At 41.5% G+C, this 22,184-nt stretch overlaps 1 protein-coding gene across 1 annotated transcript in view; it reads left to right on the top strand.

Annotated features, from left to right (window-relative positions):
• The window catches only part of LOC131901704 (BCAS3 microtubule associated cell migration factor), a 383,069-nt gene that overhangs the window by 63,236 nt on the left and 297,649 nt on the right, over window positions 1-22,184 (top strand). The window contains exon 8 of the mRNA XM_059252806.1: window positions 19,030-19,180. Coding sequence (XP_059108789.1) covers window positions 19,030-19,180 — 151 coding nt within the window. The remainder of the gene's footprint in view (window positions 1-19,029; window positions 19,181-22,184) is intronic.

Raw genomic sequence — 22,184 nt, 5'->3', positions numbered from 1 at the left:
TGTTAACTAAACTAGCCACCTAAGACTTCTTAAGCATTTCCCTAATGTTGTTTTAGGTGTATGCGTCATTATTGCTCTTATTTGAATATAATAATTACTTATCGACACACCAGTATCTCTTATTGACCTCAAAGCTGGGAAAATCTTTTTGTTTTCACTTGTTCGCTTGGCTCCTCGTGTACCAGTTGGTAAAATATCAAAGACATTCAACATGTTTAGAAGCGATTCCAAGAGAAACAGTGCATTTTGTTATTTTTCTAGATTAGTTTTTAAGTTAGCACAAACAGTTGCATTATGGCATTTTTATACATGCATAAAAAGCAATTTAGATTTAAATCATAACTTGCCAGAATGGAGAGGTTTTTATTCATGGTAACATTGCTTTTCAATTTGACACATGTAAGATGATCACTTACTCAGCCACTGTAAATTAATGTTTTTTTTTAATATGTGTGTTGAGTCAGCAAAACAGACGTTTGGTGAGCAAAGCGGAATCTGTCTGTGTTCTTGCAACTATGACAGATTGAAAAAGTGGCAGGGAATACAGGGAGTGGTGTGGCACACCTTTAATCCCAGTACTCTGGAGGCAGAGGTGGGGTTGTAAAGTGAGACCCTGTCGCAAAAAGAATAGAAGAAATTAGGAAGTGTCTAGAAAGGATTTCCACTTTAACTCACCATCCTGTTTGTGGATGTCGCTGCGGTGATAACTGAGCAAAGACCTGATGGATATGAGGGGAAACTTAGGCAGACAGGAGCAGACAGCACAGCTCTAACCTGAGCTGAGAATACCTCTGGTGTGCTCAGGGGACAGCAGAACAACTGGTATGGTCCAGCACAGTATCCCCATAGAGTAGTGATGTGCTCAATTAAGGCTCCTGCTCATTGCAGACTTTGACTTTGACTCAGAGTGACATGGGGACACTGTGGTGGGTTTTGAAGTCAGGAGTGTTGTAAGACTTTGCTTTGGTTGCTCTGAGTGGAAATTTGTATGGAAAAGGCACAGTCTGAGGGTGGGCAAAGGTAGAAACCTAGAGAAGCAGTGAGGGAGTGTTGACAAGGGCCAGCAAGAGAGGACTGTGGAGTTTGAAGTAGGTTGTCAGTCTGGGTTTGTTAGAGCTATGTAGACTTTCTGAGTGTATATGTGTTTCTGTGTGTTCATATTTGTGTATACATGTGTTTGCGTGTCACAGAGTCTCTCCTCTAGCCCTCACTTTTATTAACCCATTGTTCTCTCATTTTCATGGCAGTCTTCTGACATCAACCTCTGGATTGTAGGTGTAAGCCACCACAGCCTGCTTCAACGCTGTTGTTACGGTAGAAGCATCTGAACTTTTTTTTCTGCTTACATTTTATGTCCAGCAGGAAAGAATGGTTGAGTCATGGTGAATAGCAGTGGTTTTGGTTCAAAAAGCTAGAAGAATTGGGATTGTTATCAATTGTACATCAGCAGGTTTGGGGATAAAAACAGGATTGAAAGTTTGGATACGTTAAGTTTAGGCTCTCTCATTTTCCTACTCATTTTCTCTCATCTATCCCTTTTTTCTTCTTCCTCTGTCTTGTCACTTATCCTGTCCTTTTCACCTCCTTAGAGACAGGGTCTCACTATATAGCCCTGGCTAGCATGATGGGATTACATGTGTGTATCTGGAACTGGTTCAGTGTCCCATGTTCTTAGCATGGTTCATATGTGGTTCTGGAACTGCTGGGAGATGACACATTTGTATGGGGATAGTGATCAGAAGGCGTGGGTGCAGGTGGAAACACGTGCAAGAGAGGAGCTCCTGGGGAGAGTGATTATGGGTAAGAGATGTCACCAGCAAGTGATAGGAAATAGAAAACCATATACAGGAAGTGACCTTGAGAGAGGTAAGGATTGTGTTAGGTTCACTGGGTAGTGAAGGTCGGAACTCACCATCAGACTGATAAGAACACTCTGGGAAGGGATTTAGTCAGAAGAGAAAATTGATACCATCAGATACTGATTGGGTGGGTTTTTGTTTATTTGTTTTCTGGAAGGTAAGATCGTGGGAGGAAGTTAGGGGACAGAGGAGACTGCATTTGTTTCTCATAGATATGGGTACTGAGGATGGGTGAAGGTCTGTGGGGCTGAGTGAGAAAGGCCAAGGAAGGACGCAGTCTTCTAGGTTCACCATTTACTAAAATTAGGAAGCAGCCTTGCCTTCAGGCCTCACCGTCTGTCTGTCCTGTCTGTCCTGCTGCAGCTGGAGTTGCACTCCTCTTACCTCCTGGAGTCACTCAGACCTGACCTTCAACCTCTGAACTGCACTGACTGCTCACCACTTGCCTCAGATTTAGTCTTTTTTTTTTTTTTTTGTGATGCTGAGGTCGAACCCAGGGCCCCTCTGATGGTTTCATGGTCTCCATCACTAAGCTGTATGTTGAAAAGGTAATAGAGAACCTGGGGTCAGATTCTACAGGATGGACTCTTCACATGATTCCCAGCTGTAATCTCAGGCAAACTGATTGCTCTGGCTACTGAGACCCAATTTTTTACCTATAAAACAGGGATGATAATATTCCCAACCTTGCGGGGTCACCATGAAAATCGCAGCACTGTGAACGGTGCTTGGCGCATATGAAACACTCAGTAAAAATCACCTGCTGTCACTTAGAACTTGCTGTTTATTGGCAATGTGTAGGATTGATTCTTGTTCTTTTTAAAAAAATTAAGTAAATAGTTAAATGAAATAAAAATTCAAACTTACTTTATATAGGCTTTAAATTGCTTTCAATGTGGACCTTAACTTGTAACTATTTCTGAAATGGGAGATGATACCAATCCACAATTAAAAGTGGTTCTCTTGGTTCTTCACCTGAGTTATATAGTTTAGGGTGTGTGTGTGTGTGTGTGTGTGTGTGTGTGTGTGTGTGTGTGTGTGTGTTCCTGACAGCCTTCAGGTTTGGCGCTCTCCCTTCTTGTGGGTCCTGGGATTGACCTCAGGGGAGGAGGCAGACTTGGCAGCATCTATCCCACTGGCCCTATTTGCTTTTACCGTTTCTTTAATTTGAAGTAGGTTCTCCTTTTATGTTTAAGAATATAGTGGCCACCCTGTCATGAGACTTTTAAGGACTGACTGATCGCCTGCCTGTCCACCCGCCTCCTGCCTGAGCCCACCCTCTCAAACAAGCCAGGCTGCCCTCACTGTGTAGCTATGTGTAACTATGTGGCTCACTATGTAGCTAAAGCTAGCCTTGAGTCACTGATCCCACTTCCTGCCTCCACTGCCAAGTTCTGAGACTGCCCCATGTCCCTTAGCCCAGTGTCGTTCTCTCTAACTCACTTGGTCTAGGGAAGGAATTGTGGTTGAGCTGCAGCTTCTGGCAACTGAATTCCAGATTCTGCTCCCTCCCAATCCCAGATTGGAGGGCTTTGAAGGTGGCCTCTCATTTCAGAGCCGCCGCTGTGTTTCAGCAAAAGGCTTACAAGTCCAGCAGCATTTCTTCCCTTCTAGCATCTGTGTGTGGCGTTCGTGTCTTACCGCTCAGAGACTGTTTATAGCCTTCATTTGATGGCTTATTGTAATTATTTACTTTGGTTGATAGGGAGTTTTCTTGATACAGACCGCATCCCATTGTAAATACAAAGCAGCCACACAGCTCCGCCTTGCATAGCTTCACCTCCTCGGAGAGTCAGCACCAGTACATCACTGTTTACTTGTGGACTGAAGTTTCCATGAGTGTTTTAATTTTTGCCAAGAAAAATCAATCATGTGCACTGTAGTTCTGCTTTAAATTTCATGCCTCATCTGACACAGAGTATATAAATGGTACAGACACGTTATATGGGAAAGCCTCCTTGGGGTCACTTAGCACCTGGGGTTTTGCTCATTCCATGTAGTCTGTTGCCTGAGGTCGATGCAGCCTTGTTTCTAATCTGTTGTTTTAAAAACTGAATGTTTTTCTGGCTCCCGAGTCTTCCTCTGGAAATGTTGGCATAACATTATGCTCATTTTGACATTCACTATACACCAACATCACCCACATTTTAAATATTTTCACATCATTTTCTGTCATTGTGCAGAGCAGATGAGCTTTTTATGCAAATGTTTGGAAAAGGATAATCTCACAACCCCTTCCTGGCAGCGAAATGTCTAATTTAAAAACCACATAGGAAGCAAGGTGTGCTGACTCCAGCCTATGGTCCCATTACTCTGGCGGCTGAGGCAGGAGGATTGTCATGAATTGGGACTAGCCTATGCTATAGTGTGAGACCCCATCTCTAAAAAAAAATTAAAAATTAGTAATTGAAAAGCTGTGCAAGAGAGCAGCTGTTCTTTATAGCTCATATTCTTTATAGCAGCTTGAGGTTCACAAAAGCATTAAGTGGGACATATAGTACCTGGGAAGATGGCCCAATGTATAAAGTGTTTCCTACATAAACACAGGAATCTGAGTTCACCCCCCAGCACCCACCTGTAATCCCAGCTCTTGGGAGGCAGAGACCAGAGGATCTGTGGAACATGCTGGCTGGCTGGCTAGAGTCTGGAATCTGCAAAGCTCCAGGTTCAGTGAGAGACCCTGCCTCAAAAACTGAGGTGGAGAACAATAGAGCAATAACCATGGGATGGAACTTTGCATCCATGTACATACAGGTGTGTGCGGAGAGACTGACATCACACACACACACACACACACACACACACACACACACACACACACACACACACAAAAGCTCAGAGCCATGCATATAGGGTATGGGAAGTGCCATGTGTGAGGAAAATAAGGTAAGCCATGAGAACCCTCTGATGATACACAGCTGTTAGTTGTGCTGTCAGAGTACTGTGCTGTGTTCACTAAAATGTTTTTTAAAATAAAATTAAACTCAATTTAAGTACTGTAATCTATTATGTTTTTTAGGTAAACTTAAATGCCACAAGGAAACATAAAATAAGTGCTAAAATTAACATAATTAGCATTTGAGGCTAATACAGTTTTTTGTTTTGCTTTTTTTTACTTATGAATACAATGCCAATTTGCATTGGCAAATCATAAAGTTTACAATTTTATCATTAAATGATTAATGAAATATGCCTCTAGAGGGCAATATTTTCTCAGCTTTTCAGTTACTGTAATAGAGGCTTGAACTTGGGTACTCCGGGAGCAGCTGCCCTGTCAGGTCTGACATGAGCCCCTCTTGGTTTTATTGTGTTTCTGTGGTTTATGCCCCACAGTATTCATAGGGAATTGAACTTAGGAAATGTGTTACTATCAACTTTGAGGACTTACTATCCTTTGAGTCCTGTGTGTAGATCTTCAGTTCCTATGTGTGAAACCTCACAGTTCTATGGAGAAACATTTTTAGTTCTGTTATTTTCAGAAGTGGTGTCAGCGTGTCCCCAGCCCTCCCTCCGGTCCTGGAGTATCTGAGCTTGCTTTTTGATGCCTGTTTACCAGGACTAGATCTCATGGTTTAGGCACTCTTAGAGCTGTTAATTCCTTCTTTTCTCTTGACATTGATTGGGCCTGACCTCCCCTCACTGCACCATGCCATTCCCCAGTGGCCTCTTCTTTTCAACGCCTCATATTTTTTTCTCTGCTGTTTTCTTTTCTGCCCTTTTCTGGAAATCCTGTGACATGAGTCTTGAATCTCTTGCCTTGGGTCCCACACCCCTGTCTGAGCTCTTGTCATTCTCTTGCTGTTTGTGAGGGATTCCCCAGGCCACCTTCAGTGTTCTAGTGCATTCTCATCCCACAGTGTCCTTAAGAGAATTTTCTGTGAACGTTTCTTTTATTATCAGTTCTTTTTCTTAGTTTATGTGTAGTCTATTGTTTATCTTTTAGAGATAATTAATGTCTTTGGAGTTTTTATTTTTTATTTTATTTTTTACTGGTGTTATCTCCATTATTTTATTCTTCCTTCTTTTCTTCCTTTTTTTAAAAAAATATTTACTTTTATTTCATTTGCATTGATGTTTTGCCTGCATGGATGTCTGTATGAAGGTGTCCAATCCCCTGGAACTGGACTCACAGACAGTTGTGAGCTGCCATGTGGGTGCTGGGGATTGAACTTCTGGAAGAGCAGTCAGTGCTCTTAACTACTGAGTCATCTCTCCAGCCCCTTCCTTCTTCTCTTTGTTGTTGTTGATCTTTCTTTCTCAGTCCTGACTGTACATTGTACTTAAACTGGATAGATTTGGAAGGACTGGTGCCTGGATCTCATTGCTGTGATTAAACCAAATACTGACTTCAGTGTCTTGGAATCCTTGACTGACCACTGGGTGATAATTACTGTTTCAGTCTTTAGTTATATTATTAATTTGCTTTTATTTTATTGTTTAATTTTCTTGACCACTGAACCATCTTTGCAGCGCCCCTCCCCCAACTTAATGGTTATGAGCACTGTCTGATCTTCCAGAGGATCTGGGTTCAATTCCCAGTACCTACGTGTGGAATCACAATTATTCCAAGAAACCTGCAGGTGGTGTGCATACATATGTGCAGGCAAACTCCCATACCTATGAAGTAAAAGTCAATATAAACAAAATTCACCATCTTCCCAGTAAAGGGGTCATCCTGTCTTCCATCTGGGTACACTGAGGAGGTGAAGACTATAAACTCTGAAGTTGATTTTGATATTTGCAGGAGGTAAAAGATTTCCATCAAGTGGTCAGAACAATAAAAAAGGTTTGGAGAATTATTTGAATATTATTATTTGCTTTATGAAGAGGATGGGTAAGTAAGAATTCTGTTCTGATTCTGTTGCTCTAGGGATATTTCTAGGAATCACGGAGATGGAAGTTTTAGTTTTTTATGTGAAAAAAATGTCAAAATGTTACATCAATAGTTCATATTGAAGAGGCATGAATTTTTATTTTTATTTTTATTTTGTACGTATGAGAAGGAAGTTTGGAAAAACATTCTCCAGTATTTGGTCTTGACGAAAGTAGAGAGGGAAATGATAGACAGTATGTGGTGCTATTTGTACTGAGACCCTGAGTGAGCAGATTTCAAATGATCAGACTTGAGTGTAGGAGACAGAGTGGTTTTGAGGTTTGATTATCTGATCAGGAATTGGTAATCTGTTGTTGATAACTTTAGTTTACAAAACAGTTAAAAAATGAAAGACAAAAAAAAGAGCGAGGTCACCACTGTGCCAGGGTTATATATACTGAGAAATGGAAGCTAGGCTGGTCACTGAATCCCACCAGGGTGGATGGCATGTGAACTGGAAGGGGGCTGAGAGAAGGAAAGGGATTTCGGGTTCATTGAAAGAGATACTCACTTTCGTTCAAGTGTTTGTGCAGGTGAGCATTTTCAAGCCACAAGGAGACACCAGAGAGAAGTATTTCAAGTGTACAGAGGAATTCTGTGGGCATGGCTATTCGTGACGATTGCAGAACAGTCAGCCTCTCGTGTTCAGTGTCCAGATCTGTCTCAGCTAGTGAATGGTGTACAGATGTTCACTCTCATGTGACGTGGCATGAAATGAAACGTTCATCTTGTATAAAAAACAGTAGATTTGGAAAAAGATGAGGTGTCTGAGCAGATATGTGAATATGGTGTTCCTGCAGTGATCCAGGACTTCACAGTGGAGACCCCAAGGGAGAGGAGGGGTCACTCCCTCTCAGTTGTGCTGTGTCCAAGGCTGTCCATGGAACCACCCTGTGCCTCTTTTTTTTTTTGGTCACATCTTGTACTTTTAATGCTCAAGGATTTTCTATATAAAGAGTTTTGATGTACAGAGGTAAATTTATCAATATAATTTTACAAAACTGGAGCCAGGTACCCAGATCTTTCTTACAATGTGCTAAATTTAAATTTTTTTTTTTTGTTAGCAGTTTGATTTCAGGAATTGTTAGTTATTTAGGGAGCAAAAATTGAGCATTAGTTTCCTGGTTTTTTTTTTTTTTCTTAACTGGTGTATGTAAGCACCTGTTTCCAAGCTAGAATTGAAAATACATGTGAGTGTTAACGGGTTTATCTTCCTTTTGTCAAAAAGCGCTGATGTGGCCCTTTCACACCACACGGCAGTCTTTGTGTACTGTGGAGATCTGGTGCTCTTTCCCATCTGAAGGAAATGCATCTTTGACACTTCTCATGACCTGAATCATGGTGCTGAAGTAGGGCCAGGAAATATTCTTAGCAGTCAGGGGTAAGAAGAAGGAACGCTTCCGTTAGTTTGGAGGAGGGTGAAGGGCCGGAGAATAGTGGGAACTAGGGGCTGTGAGGACAAGATGGTCCACCATTTCAGTTTTCATCTTGGTTTTTTTTTTTTTTTTTTTTTTTTTTTTACTATTACTAACATTACTTACATTTTGTGGCCATGCTTGTTACTCAACATAACGTGCTTTGATTTTAATAGTTATTTGCTGTTTTTTTTTTTTTTCTTTTTAAAGGAAGAGTCCTGTAGCTCAGGCTGGCCTTGAACTTTCTGTGTAGCCAAGGGGGACCTTGATTTCTTGATCCTCCTGTCTCTACCTTCTGAGTGCTAGGGTTATGCAAAACTTTTGATTTGAATTTTTTTTTTTTTTTTTTTTAAATCTCTGAGACAGTGTTTCTTTCCGTAGCTTTTGGAGCCTGTCCTGGAACTCACAGAGATCTGACTGGCTCTGCCTCCCAAGTGCTGAGATTAAAGGCGTGCGCCGCCACTGCTCAGCTTTGATTTGACTATTTAATTGTCCATCAGACTGCCCATTCTTTGATTTTTGTTTTTTAGTTTTCCATGTGTTAAGTCAATATCCTTTTTAAAGGGTTATGTGGTGGCACATACTGCTATCTCTGAACTTGGGTAATTGAGAAAGGAGGATTTTCATACACTCCAGGTCATACTGGGAAAAATGTTAAAACTAACTAGCTAACTATGTAAAGAAAAAGAAGATAGGCTTTTTCGATTGGAGCTAATTCAGTATTTCCTTCTATTACAGAGTGCGGGTTTTTTTGTTTTTGTTTTTTTTTCTGAATGAACTCTTGATACTTTTATGTTGTGTGTGTAGCGGTGTAAACAATGTAATGTTTGATAACTCTGGTCTGTCCTTATGGTACAGACTAATGGTGAGAGAAAGATGAGGAGCAGGTGTGCAGTCTTCTTGGGCTAGGCAGCTCAGGTGTTAGGTTTGGGTTGCTCGTCTTACCCCCATGTTTGGTTGCAGGGATGTTAGGATCTGGTGATTTGATTTTGGAGTTTTTCAGTAGGATCAGATGTGCTCATCTCTGCATACTTTGTTCTGGGATTGGTCTGAGCTTGCTTCAGAGGGGTGCCAAGTGCTGTGGTGCTTTGAGGAAATGTGTAAGGAGCTTGTTCCTTTGTCTTGAGATGGGTCGTTGCTATGTAGCCCTGGCTGGCCTGGTACTGGCTGGGTAGCCTTGTTTGCTTCAATTTCAAGGCAGTTCTGCCTCAGCCTCACAAGTGCTGGGATTATAAGTCTGAGCTACTACTTGGGGCCAGGAATTTGAATCTTAGGATAAAAGGCTCAGAATCTTGTCTCATTGTTTTCTATTTATATGAAGAATTTGCATAGTGTATAAAGAATATTGTCAATAGTATGTAGAGGATGGATCCGCCTGTCTCACTTTTTGTATATGTATCCATATAAACATAGGTCATCTTTTGGGTTTCCAGCCTCTGTTGAATGAGTGCTGTAGTCTAATCTTAATGTTAAAAATGAGTTAGAGTTAGTAAAATGTACCCAGTATTAAAAACGCTAGCTCCTAATAAATTTCTTTGCCTCTAAAATCTTGGAGTGCTCTGATATAATAAACTGAAGTGATGAACTTCCCATAGTTTTTATTCATTGAGTTTGTAAGTTGATTTGATTGTGTGATCATGAATACATCATTTCCTTTTTAGGCGCTAAAACGTTTCAATAGGATTGCTCACATTTTCTCTTTTGTGCTCTTTTCCTCTCTGTGTTCTTGTACCCTGTAACCATCCCAGCTCTTATTCACAGCCTCCTTTTAGCCTTGTTTCTACCTGTGTGGTTTTTTTTGTTTTTTGTTTTTTTTTTTGTTTGTTTTGTTTTGCCCCACCTCATTCTAACCCACATCCTGCCCTTTTTGGAGTAAATTGTATTTACTGTGCTTGCAATCGTCGTAGTAGTGACCATTTCTTCTTAAGTTTTACTCCTACGTCATGCTTCTGAATCCACCTGGTTTGTTTTAGCTTCAAGGAAGTGTTGCATTTATACAGTACAGTAGCGTGCAGTACTAAAGAGTGAGGAACACGTGAGAGTATACAGAGAATCAGGAAGGAAGAGCCAGAGAATTTCTTGTTGAATTGTTTACACAATTGTATAAACATGTTATATATAAATATAATAGTATACTTTTAATTTTCCTTGATCCTGGAGAGCACCAGTGGTTGTGTTCTGGGACCATTGTGTATGTAGTAGCAGAATGTCACCAATAACCTCTGTCTCCACCTTGAAAAACTTGGGTTGTTTTTCCCCAAAGTACCTGTCTGTAGTCATGACTGTGGAACCATGAAAAGTTTCCTTAGAAATAGCAACAAATGTTTCTGCTTGATTTCATAAAATTTTGCAATGTTTTGCTGTCTCTTGGCTCCACAAGAACTCGTAGGCAATAACAAATGCAGTGGAGTTGGTCCTAGGATATTTTGTTTCTGCTTAAGTTGGCTTAACTGTTAGATAATCTGTGTCCATGTCTCCATGTCTGTCCAGAGCTCAGCCTCTCCTCATCTCTGCTAGGCTCCTCAGCCCTGCCCCGCCTGGTATGTGGGTCAGAAGGCACTGTTTCTCACCAGGGCGCTGTTCTTTCCTTTTCCTACTGTGAGTAGATTGCAGATTATACTGGAACATGCCTGAGAAAAGGTCACAAAGGAGGGTGAGAGTCCTGGACTGCAGCTGGGAAGCTTGTCATTCTCATATAGCAAAGGGAAAGGAGGGGGAGTGTTGGGGTTAGGGGAGGGAAGGAGGAAGCGACAGACACTCCCGTTCCGACCAAAAGCAACCCATATGCTAGAAATTCCTGTTTGCACCAGATACTTTAAAAAAATACATGTCTTTAAAGGATTTTATTTGGTTTTTATTAAATAATGGTTGCTAGTTGGTCGAGGAAGCTTTTATGTTAAATTAGACCGCAAGAGATAGCTCAGCAGTGTTTTTAGCTTTGCAGAGCTGAATGTCCAGTGATGGTTTTAGAACAAGCTACCATTGTACTCTTGGACAGAATCAAGAAGTCAACTTTCAACTTAAAACTCTGGGTAAAATTTGCTGTTTTCTACCCATCAAATCCGTGGCAGGATATTAAAAGCAGGCTTGAAAAGTTTGATTTTCTGTGGAAGGAAAATCCACACTCACACAGGCTGCCGAGAACCCCTTACTCAGCTTTCCTTTGAAATGGGTAGACGGGAGGAGGACGTCTGTAGGACCTCTTAGAGTAGGGAGGTGCTGGAGGAGGATGGAGATCATGGAAATATTTGGGGAAAGGGCATTTCTATACGTTAGTCTTTTGTGGAATGCCAGGAACCCACATTGAATTTAGATTTGAGGGTGTCCTTGTTATTTTAATTTCCCAATACATGCAATTGCTTGCTAGTAGCAGACCTGGGACCTTAAGGGGGTGAGAGGCAGAGCCCCTGAACTCTGACAGATTCCTTTAGTGTGTGGAGATTGTTGGAAACCGACTGGTTCAAGGGAGAGGAGTCAGTCTGGTTTACTAGTCATGGACTGTGTCTATGTGAGCCCTGTTAAGCAGCCTGCCTCATGCTTGATGTGAGTAAGTAAGGGCTGTGTGTCCAAAGAACACAGGAGAACCCAGAATACTGAGACCTCCTAACTGTGCTGTCCCACGGGCACCACTAATTTGTTCCTGTAAATGAATCTTAACATTTCTGTGCCTGTTTGTCCCCAGATCCCTAGTGACAACCAAAGAATCTCCTCCGGACACCCTGCTGTTACGTTGTCTTTTTTCTTTCTCACAGTTTTCCTTCCTAAGGAATCTTGCCCTGGCTCCCGCTCATGACTACCTGTAGCTTGTGCTTCCCAGTGGGTCGCATATCAGATGTCCTTCATATCAGATATTTACTGTATGATTCATAAAAAGCAAAATTACTGCTATGAAATAGCAATGAAATAATTTTGTGGTTGGAGGACATATTGTTAAAGGGTCACAGCGTTAGGAAGGTTGAGAACCACTGTGTTAAACAGTAACAACGTTTTCTGTCTCTCACTATGAAGCTCCCTTGCAGGTGATTTCTGAGTTGTGACTGCTGAACGTCATTTTGTGGCTTTCCTTTCTTTGCTGCACAGTGTGATAGAGTCGTAAAGAGAGTCGTGGGTGGAGGAATGCTCATTCATTCATTCATTCATTCATTCTTTTCCTCTCACTTGCATTAAAGAAGCCCATGCACACAGTGTGCTGGTAGTAGCCCTAGCATTCAGCACAATGTGAAGTGCTCAGCAGTTCCAGGGTCTTGCTTCCCTTAGAAATGTCTCGTGCTTGGCAGTTGGCCAGGTCCACATGTTCTCACATCCCTGCATCCAGAAGCTGGGAATCCAGTCCTGGCAGCTTCTGCACGGGGGTAAAGATAAACCAGAAAGGAGCCGGGCTTCCTCCACATTACCTGGGAGTTGCTGCTGATGGCTTTTCCACAAATGTCCTGGTTTGTCAAAGCCCAGTAAATCTTGGAAAGTTTATTTTCCTTGTAGCATCTGTGTTTTATAATGGGTCTTTTAATTTGTTTTTACTTTGTCTGCAGGGATTTCTTTTGTCCGGAGTTTTCAGACTCTTGGCTTTTTTTTTCTTTCCTGTGGAAGTGAGTCCGTTAATGATGACTGGTTTGGGAATATGACTCTTTGCAAACCCGACCTGGCATGCTACTCCTCCACAAAGTCACAAAGCCCACGGTTTTTTTTTCCTCTTTCCGTTTTCATCCTCAACTTAATCTGTTTGCCTCTGAGTTTTTGTAGTATAAAATGTTTGGGGAAAATGATATCTGGGACAATGATAAGTAAGGTTGCATTTTGAAGAATGGACGGTGCCTAGTTCGCCCAGAGTACAACATCCTGTTTTTTGCATGCAGGTGGCAGGAGCCACAAAGGACCATGTGAGGTCATTCCCTTTCAGAGGTGGATCAGCACAGAAAGTCAGAGGTCTGGCCCCGAAGCCAGCTATTCCATTTCAGTTCACACTGTAACAGTAAAATCAATGACAGCAAACACAACTGAAAACAGACCAAACCAAAGAATCAGAGTTTTCTGCCTAAAGAGGATTTTTTTTTTTTTTAGAATTCTTACTTTTAAATGATATTCTGTTCTAAAATAGAATTTCTGCTTTAATTTATTGAGAAACCATCTTACTGCAATTTGGAATCCCCACCCCCCCATGAGAAGCCCATCTAGATGGATACGGGTCACCCTCTAAGGGATCAAAGCTCGGGTGGATTTGGATAAAGACCCAAAGCCTGAAGGCTTATGCAAGTTTATCTGTATAGACTAAGCCTGAAAACCTGGGCTGAGAGTCTTCGAAGAGCTTGTTTTCTCATGAGATCTTAGGACTTCCTCTGTCTGGTTGTGCCAGAAATGCTGTGAGAACATCCATTCTCAGGGCATTGGTCAAGTGCAGGTCTTATGTCAGCTGGAATTCAGAAGTACAATCATGTGTGAAAGTTTTGTAGATCTGAAGACTTCAGGAAGCCTCTCACTAAAGCTGCAGTTAGACAGTGTCCCCTCTGTCCATTCCACTCAGGTGAAGATGAAAAGCAAGGTACAGAATGAAGCTATGTTGCTGTGACACATTCTTGCAGCCATCTTCTTGGATTTCTCTATTTTTCTCGTTTCTAAACTATTCCAGAGAGTTGGCGCAAAGAAAGGTTAGGGTGGACTGAATCCAAGTCCACAGACAGTAAGCATACAGCATGTTTGTGTTGAACCTCACTGTAGCACCCTGAGACACAGCTGCACAGGAAGCTAGCCTTGGTTAACCTCGGAGAAGCGTCCAGATACGTGTTCCTAAAGGTACCAAGTTGAGGCTCCTTGTCCAGATCAGCAGGGTGGAAATCTGAGTGTGAGCAGGGTGGAAATCCATGGACTCCGTCACTGGCTTCTTTATCCTCCCCGCTTTTATTCGAGACAAGGTCTCATTACATAGTCATGTTGGCTTGGAACTCCTGCCTCATCCTTTCAGCTGCTGAGGTTTTGCCTTGTGCTACCACATTTGAAGTAGTTTTCTCAAGTATTTGGAGTTTCCTCCAAAATATTTTTCCGTACTGTTGCAGGGATCCACCCCCTCTTCTCAAAAGTAGATTTAATTATTTTGGCAAATGCTTTTTGACTGTAGATCACTGTGTCTGCTACTGAAGTTTCTTGTTTGGGCTGTCGCTCGTTTTGGCTAACCCCTGATTATCATTCATTCATTCATCTTTCTTTTATCCTTTGCAAACTCGTATATGTGCAAAATTTATATGCTTCATCTTCCTTTTTTAAGTGGTCCTTTATAACAATCACAGTAACTCCTTCTCTTTGTCTCTGAGCTGTTTCTCAGCTGTCACTTGGGATGTGTTTTTCCCATCATCTGTTCATTTTCCTCCCTTCCTCCACCACCATGTGATGAAGACACTGAAAGTCTCCTAGACTTGCTGGTCCGGACTGAGCATGGGGTGTGACCCCAGTCAGCCCCACACTGTGTTGGTAGTGTCTACTCTGCAGTCTCAGTCATTAAATCTCATCTCTGCACCTCTGACCATTGTCGACATTTCCTGTCTGGGGTTCCCTTTACCTAACACTTGGCTTCTGCACCTGTGCAGCGGGCCTTTCCTGTCGAAGACTACCAGGGTCACTAGCTCACCTCATCCTTGTCCATTATTTTGTTAGCATATATGTATGTTCCTTTTTTTTCTAGTTTAAATTTTATTCATTCACATCTATGCACCTATGGAGGGGGCACACATAGGTTATCCAGAGGAACACAACATTCCTCCTTTGAGACAGTGTCTCTGTTGGCCTAGAACTCACCAGTTAGGTTAGAGCACACTGTGCTCTAGGAATCTTACTGTCTCTGCTTCCCCCATGCTGAGATTACAAGCTTCTGCCATTACACTCACCAATTTTTTCATGGTTTCTGGGGATTGAACTGTGGTTTTCATACTTTGAAGGCAAGCTTTTTCCACACAGAGCTACCTTCCAAGTCCACGGAGATATAAAAATGTACGCATATTTAAAGGGGAGGGGGCAAGCAGAATTTAACTTAGTTTTGTTTTATTTATTATTTTATGTGTATGAACATTTTTTATGCATATATGTCTGTGTACCATGTGTGTACCTGGTGCCCATGGAGGCCAGGAGAAGGCATCAGGTCCTCTGACTCTAGAGTTACAGGTGTTCTGAGTCGCCTTGTGGCCATGCAAGGGCTTTGCAAGACTTCCTCTTCTTCTTCACACCCATGCTTATGCATTGCTTCTACTTGTTTGTTTTTGCTTAAGAAGCTGTTGAGTATTCATTAGCTTTTGAGATTCAATCCTTGGTATTTAAATTCTCATTCCAGCTCTGAGAGGCCGTAGGTATTTGATAGGGATTGCATCCAACTTGATTTGAGAAGCAGGGCATTTTAATGATACTGAATTTTTTAAACCAAAAGCATAAGATACCTTTTCTGATTTTTTATTTCCTTTTCTCAACATTTTTTCTTTTTCTTTTTTCTTTGTTTGCTGCATTGGGAATTAAACCCAGCATATTGTATACCCTAGGCAAACGTCCTACCGCTGAACTGCTTCTCAGCCTGTAGCTCTCGTTTTAGAGATCTTTCTTCTCTTGAGCTAAATTTATTCCTTGATGTTTTTTCTTTCACTCCCTTTCTCCCCTCCTCTTTCTATCTTCATTTCTGTTTTCTGATAATATGTAGTCCAGGCTTTTTTGAACTCAGTATGTAGCTAAGAAATGCTTTAAACTTTCTGATCCTCCAAGTGCTGGGATCACAGACAAGGGTTTATGTGGTGACTGGGATCAAACTTAGGGCTTTTTGTAATGCTAGGCAAATACTCTACCAATTGATCTCCATCCCCAGCCCTGAGATATTTTTAACAGCTATTATAAATAGGCTTTCTAGTTAATGTGCTGATTTCTAATTCAGACATTCTACTTGGTTATTATATAAAACAGAATTACTGAGCCTTTGTAGAACACATTTACTCTTTCTTTAAGCTATGCTTGGCTCAGCTATAGCTCTGTGGGAGAGTACTTGCTTGCTTACTGGACATGTATGTGATCTCTAGGACTGCCTTCCACCAAAAAAAAAAAAAAAAAAAAAAAAAGAGGGCAGCTATGTTTATAAACTTCTTGTCAGATCTAGTACTATGTAACACAGATACTACCACTCTGCCTGCCCTGTTAACACAAACACAAATGTAAAGTCTGCATAACCTACTTTACACACTCTTGGATACTGTGTCACAGACAGAGGCTGCAGCTTAAACAGAGCATAGGGGAGAGGCCACTACAGACACTGGGTGAGTGCTTTACAATGCAGAAGGAGGCTCAGGAGCCTCTAGTACCTTCTATGCTGTTCTGTGGCGGTCCTGTATCCTAGGGAGAAAGTGAAGCTGTTGAGTCATGGCCAGCTAAAGCACCTCATTGGGAACATCTCAGTGAATCACATTATTTTTCTTTTTCACTATTTATTTGTCTTTGTTTTATTTCCCATTCTAGAGTTCTGTGCTAGGCATGTGCTTTCCCACTAAGGCACATTCCCAGCTTAAATACCTTATCAATAGTGTTCAATGAGCTCAACATATGCGTTGTTTGCTTGCTGAAGAGTTTGTGTTAGTATGTACTGTTCCTTCTAGGCGTGGTAGTGTAGGACACACTTGTAAATGCAATGCTAGGGTTAGAGGCCAGCTTAGGAAGCAGTGTTGGGAGAGAGGGAGAAAGGCAGGCAGGCAGACTGGTTGGTTGTTGGGGATCTGAAAAGGAAAATAAGTTTATTTCCCCACTTTGTTACACCTCATCCGTAGTGTTTAGAGACTCCTGCTCCTGCAATGGCATCCCTGCACACACCTTTCCTCTATTTTATCCTTCAGGCCTTGAGTCTCCTTGCTCTCCCACTTTTTATCTAACTAAGTTACCTCCCATGTGGTCTCTTTCCAAATAATTGTTCCCACATGTACTTATCTTCAGTTCTAGACAGTTAGCACTGAATCATTCTGTGTCCTGTCAGCTTTGTGGTAAAGAGGGATTCCAGCCCCCACAGCATGTTATCTTAGGCTGAGGCACTCATCAGATCTGTGCTCACTAGCTGACAAATGTATGTGACATCCACAGATCCTGGACTTTATTAGCTTGTGACATATTAATGTTGGACCCTCATCTCAATACAAGCATAGTCATCTGATAATGAATTGTCAACTCTTGTCTGTATTGACCTTGAGAATATAAGTCACTCTGAGTGACTCAAGGGTTTTTTCTTTTATTCTATTCCACTAATTTTTTTCTATATTGTTCTCTGTTTTCTATATATAATATTGTCTGATTAATTGTCCAGCTAAGGCATTTTGTGTGTATGGTAACTGCTGCCTATTGTAGCCCAGCAATAGGTGTGAATAGCTTCTACTGGCTTTGATGAAATTGGAACATGTTAGTATAGGGGGATTAGAGATTGTTGTGCCCGAGTTTGTCGGCCCTACCTTAGCTTAACTTGTTAATTGCAGGCAGTGATAGAAACAGATAGACCTGTATCCCTGAGGTGCAGCATTTCATTAGCTGTGTCCTGCTTTGGAAGTCACCATCTTCCTGACAGGATTTAGAAGATGCCATTCTTATCTTTCAGAGCTACATAGCAAGCTTGAGGACTGATACAGTCACCATAGGCCTCTTGGCTTAACTGTACAATGCACGAACAAGGTCATGCCTTACAGTTCTAGAGAGAATCTCGAAAACCGTAGGAGCCTCCCACAGGACATGTCTGTACACTACTCCATGGACATGTCTTCACCACAGGACATGTCTGTACACTACTCCATGGACATGTCTTCACAGTGTGTTCATTGTAGTGTGAATTCAAATCTTGGGGTTTAGAACTTTCTGCAATTCTTTCCCCAACAGCATTTTTTGTTTTACAGTTCATTGAATCTGTAGGTGTGATTCCCCTAGGTAGGGAAAACTATCCACACTTCTCATGTAGTTCAGAAGATTTGACTCAATAGCCATCAAAAAGCTAAGCAGCTTCTTTTAGAAACTCTTAGAGTACAGGTGGAATAGTAAATTTTTTTTGTCATAACAGTGGCCCAGCTAAGGATGAGCAGAAAACGAAACTACTTTAGAAACATAGAATTCTGGGGCTGTGAGATCTGGTAAATTGCAGATACGTAAGTGTGCAAACCCAAGTTTGGCTCTCTAGCACTTACGTAAAAAGCTATCTCCAGCAGCACAGATGGATAATTCCAGTATTGGGAGCTCACTTAGAGCTCACTGGCTTGCCTTGGCTGATTCAAGCAAGTTGGGTTCATTCCAAGACTCTATTTTAGACTAAAGTGAAGAGCGATTAAGGAAGATGCTTGGCATTGATTGACATTTTCGTTTATACATCCATGCATGTACCTGTGCGCACATGCACACAAAGTGAAAAGCCAAGAGCCTATGTGCAAGCTCTAAGACTGTAGTCACCATTGTCATTTCTATGGCCTGGTAATGTCGGTTTCTATGAGTTTCTTTATACTTCTTTATACAGCCTATGACTTTCTTTATACTTCATAAATTTCCTTGAAAATTTGTATCTTATTTAGCTGGGCGGTGGTGGCACATGCCTTCAATCCCAGCACTCAGGAGACAGAGGCAGGAGGAACTCTGTGAGTTCGAGGCCAGCCTGGTCTACAGAGTGAGTTCCAGGACAGGCTCCAAAACTACACAGAGAAACCCTGTCTTGAAAAACATGAATGAATGAATGAATGAATGAATGAATGAATAAATAAATAAATAAATAAATAAATAAATAAATAAATAAATAAATCTTATTTATTTGCATGTGTTGGGCACTGGAGCAAGTCCCTTTCCCCACTGAGTCATTTCCCCCAGCCCTTGATTTTTCTCAAATGAAAACCTTTGGTTTGCTTTTCTCTTGTAGGGAAGCTGAACAGCCAAGACTCTTACAATAACTTCACTAACAACAACCCTGGCAACCCCCGGCTCTCCCCGCTCCCCAGCCTGATGGTAGTCACGCCTCTTGCACAAATCAAACAGCCAATGACCTTGGGGACCATCACCAAACGAACAGGGTAAGGCCTGGTGCTCGATGCCGTTCCCACAGCCGCTGTAGAGGGTGGCCAGGAGGAAAGTGGAATGTGCTTTTCTCATTGTGTGGTTTTGATTATGCCCTTCATTTCCAGCCCACACCAGACCCAGTGGCAGCCGAGTTAGTACCAAGTTCAGAACGCACACAAACATGCTCACACACACAGTCATGTACACACATCCATAGGAAGAGACAAAGCAGTGACAAGTTGTGAAAACTAGTATTGGCTAATAAAAACCAGACCTCTCCTCTCACTCACACTCTCTGCTTTGTGGCATTGTCTGATTGTACAGATTGATTTTCCTGGCTCTTGCCAACATGATTGGCATTTAAACACAATGCCCACATTTTTCAGATGTAAATATTAACAAAAGTTTTCTAAATGAGATTGTAATTTAATAAGTTTATGAAATTCACCCACTTATTTATGTGGATGTATTACACCAACATGTTTACATTATTAATCTATTGTTACTGTCTGGATAATGAACTATTACACATAGCGGGAAACCAGTGAGCTAAGACTTGGGCTTTTCACAAGATTGGCTTCTAACATTTTTAGAGACTTCATAATGTTCTTGAATTCTTTTCGGTGCACATTTAAGATGTTAAAAAGGTTCGCTACCTAAATATAAACTAATGGATTTTGCACCTGTAAATAAACTACTATATGTCTGATATTATTAGCTATTCAATTATATCGTGATAATGACCATACATTTTTGGACTGTTAAATTTTTACTTCTGTAGTTATTTCTATAGCCAAGTTATTTTTTTCTCAATGTACAATCCTAGTATTTAATTGGATTAGAAATGGAACAAACTGTATGTTAATATTCCATATTAAAATAGTTTGGAGAAATCCCTGTCTTGGCCTCGAACAGTCCTTAGGGTCTCCCCCATGGGGGAAAAATAGATTAAATTATCTGGCCACTTTGTTTTTACTGTGCTAATATAAAAGTCCTTAGAGAAGTCACTTTTCTTAGAAAAAAATACTTAAGGTTCCCACATGAATCTGATGATTTCAGCTGTCACATAGAAATTAACCCTCAACCTAGGTGACATGATGTTCATGTGTAAGGTGGGCCTGTTGACAGAAGCAGGCTGAGTTTAGAACATATTAAGGGGAGGAAGAGAAAAAAAAATCCTGGAAACCTACTTCCCAAATCACAGTTTATTATGCCATTCTTTGACCTGTATATCATGTAATATAGCTCTTTGGGTTCAGTAGAAGTGCAATTTTAAGTGTGTTTACTTTCTTTTTCAGTTAGTTTAAGATATGTTGACTGAAAATGCCATGAATTTTGAAGGGTATTTGTCCTTGATTTATTACTGGTTGATTTTTTGCCCCCTACTTTGTACTAGTGTATTTTCTGAGTTAAAAATGGTCCTTAGTCTTGAACCGAAATTGTAAAGGTTTTTTTTTTTTTGACTTGCTGGAGTTGGCCTGAATGTAATTGTCTGTTATTTACTCCAGCACTGTAAATTCTATAAAGTACTTAAAAATGTTGTCTTTCGTGAGTCTACGTGAAAGCATCTTTAAGTGTCCTTGTGGTTGAATTGTACATTCAGGGTGAGGGGACTGTGTGAGAAGATGGTGCCCGCCGTTCCTGGGGCCATGAGGACAAGCTGTAGAGGTGTTGGTTTCTGAAGTGCCATTTCTTGATGTTAGTTAGCACAGGCGTATTGGTCCAGTACAGGGAATTAGCTCTCCTTCTCTCATAGGCTTCCTAAAACAGCTTTGAGATTGCTGCAGACATGTTAAATACCCGAAGACAGAATCTTAGAGTTTAATTCTATGTATTTATGCATCTAGTTGGGATGTCTGTTTTCTTGTCTCCGTGTTTGACAATTTCCTAAGGACACTGTTGTTCTTTCCCACCCTCTGCCAGGACAGTGTCAGGTAGATAAGCTGTCAGCATCTGGAGATCTTCTATGGACTTTGATAAATTTCCTATTTCCTTATCTTTTTAAAAATTTGTGGGGCTGGAGCACCGGCTGCTTTTCCAGAGAACATGTGATCAGTTCCTAGCACCCACATTCCCAGATTTGTATAGCCACTTGTAACTCCAGTCCTGGAGTGCCCGACAACCCCTTCTGACCTCCATGGGTACTTCTCTCACATGGAACACAGACATACATGTTGCTAGAGTTTTCCTGCCTGGCCCACAGTCAGGACAAATCTCTCTCACCTGCCAGTCCCACAGCCGCTCAGACCCGAACAAGTAAACACAGAGACTTATATTGGTTACAAACTGTATGGCCGTGGCAGGCTTCTTGCTAACTGTTCTTACAGCTTAAATTAATCCATTTCTATTAATCTACACCTTGCCACGTGGCTTGTGGCTTACCGGCATCTTCACATGCTGTTTGTCATCGAGGCGGCTGGCAGTGTCTCTCTGACTCAGCCTTCCACTTCCCAGCTTTATTCTCCTCCTTGTCCTGCCTATACTTCCTGCCTGGCCACTGGCCAATCAGTGATTTATTTATTGACCAATCAGCAACACATTTGACATACAGACCATCCCACAGCACATACATGTGGGCCACACGCCCACACTTACAAAATGAAATAAAAAATGAAGAGCCGGGCGGTGGTGGCGCACGCCTTTAATCCCAGCACTCGGGAGGCAGAGCCAGGCGGATCTCTGTGAGTTCGAGGCCAGCCTGGGCTACCAAGTGAGTTCCAGGAAAGGCGCAAAGCTACACAGAGAAACCTTGTCTCGAAAAACCAAAACCAAAAAAAAAAAAAAAAAAAAAAAAATGAAGAGCTGAGTGCAGTAGTGCACGCCTTTAACTCTAGCACCGAGAGGCAGAGGATCCCTGTGTTCCAGGACAGCCAGGGCTATGTAGAGAGACCCTGTCTCAAAAAACAAAACAAAAACAAAGGGAAGTAAACACAAAAAGTTGTGGAGTATGAATGCTGTGTCCTCGTTGTGGTTGTTTTTATTGTCTCCATTGTAGTGCTGGACGAGACACAGGGCTCC

The sequence above is a fragment of the Peromyscus eremicus genome, unplaced genomic scaffold (assembly GCF_949786415.1).
Source record: "Peromyscus eremicus unplaced genomic scaffold, PerEre_H2_v1 PerEre#2#unplaced_226, whole genome shotgun sequence".
NCBI lineage: Eukaryota > Metazoa > Chordata > Mammalia > Rodentia > Cricetidae > Peromyscus > Peromyscus eremicus.
This window is presented reverse-complemented; position numbering and strand designations above follow the sequence as displayed.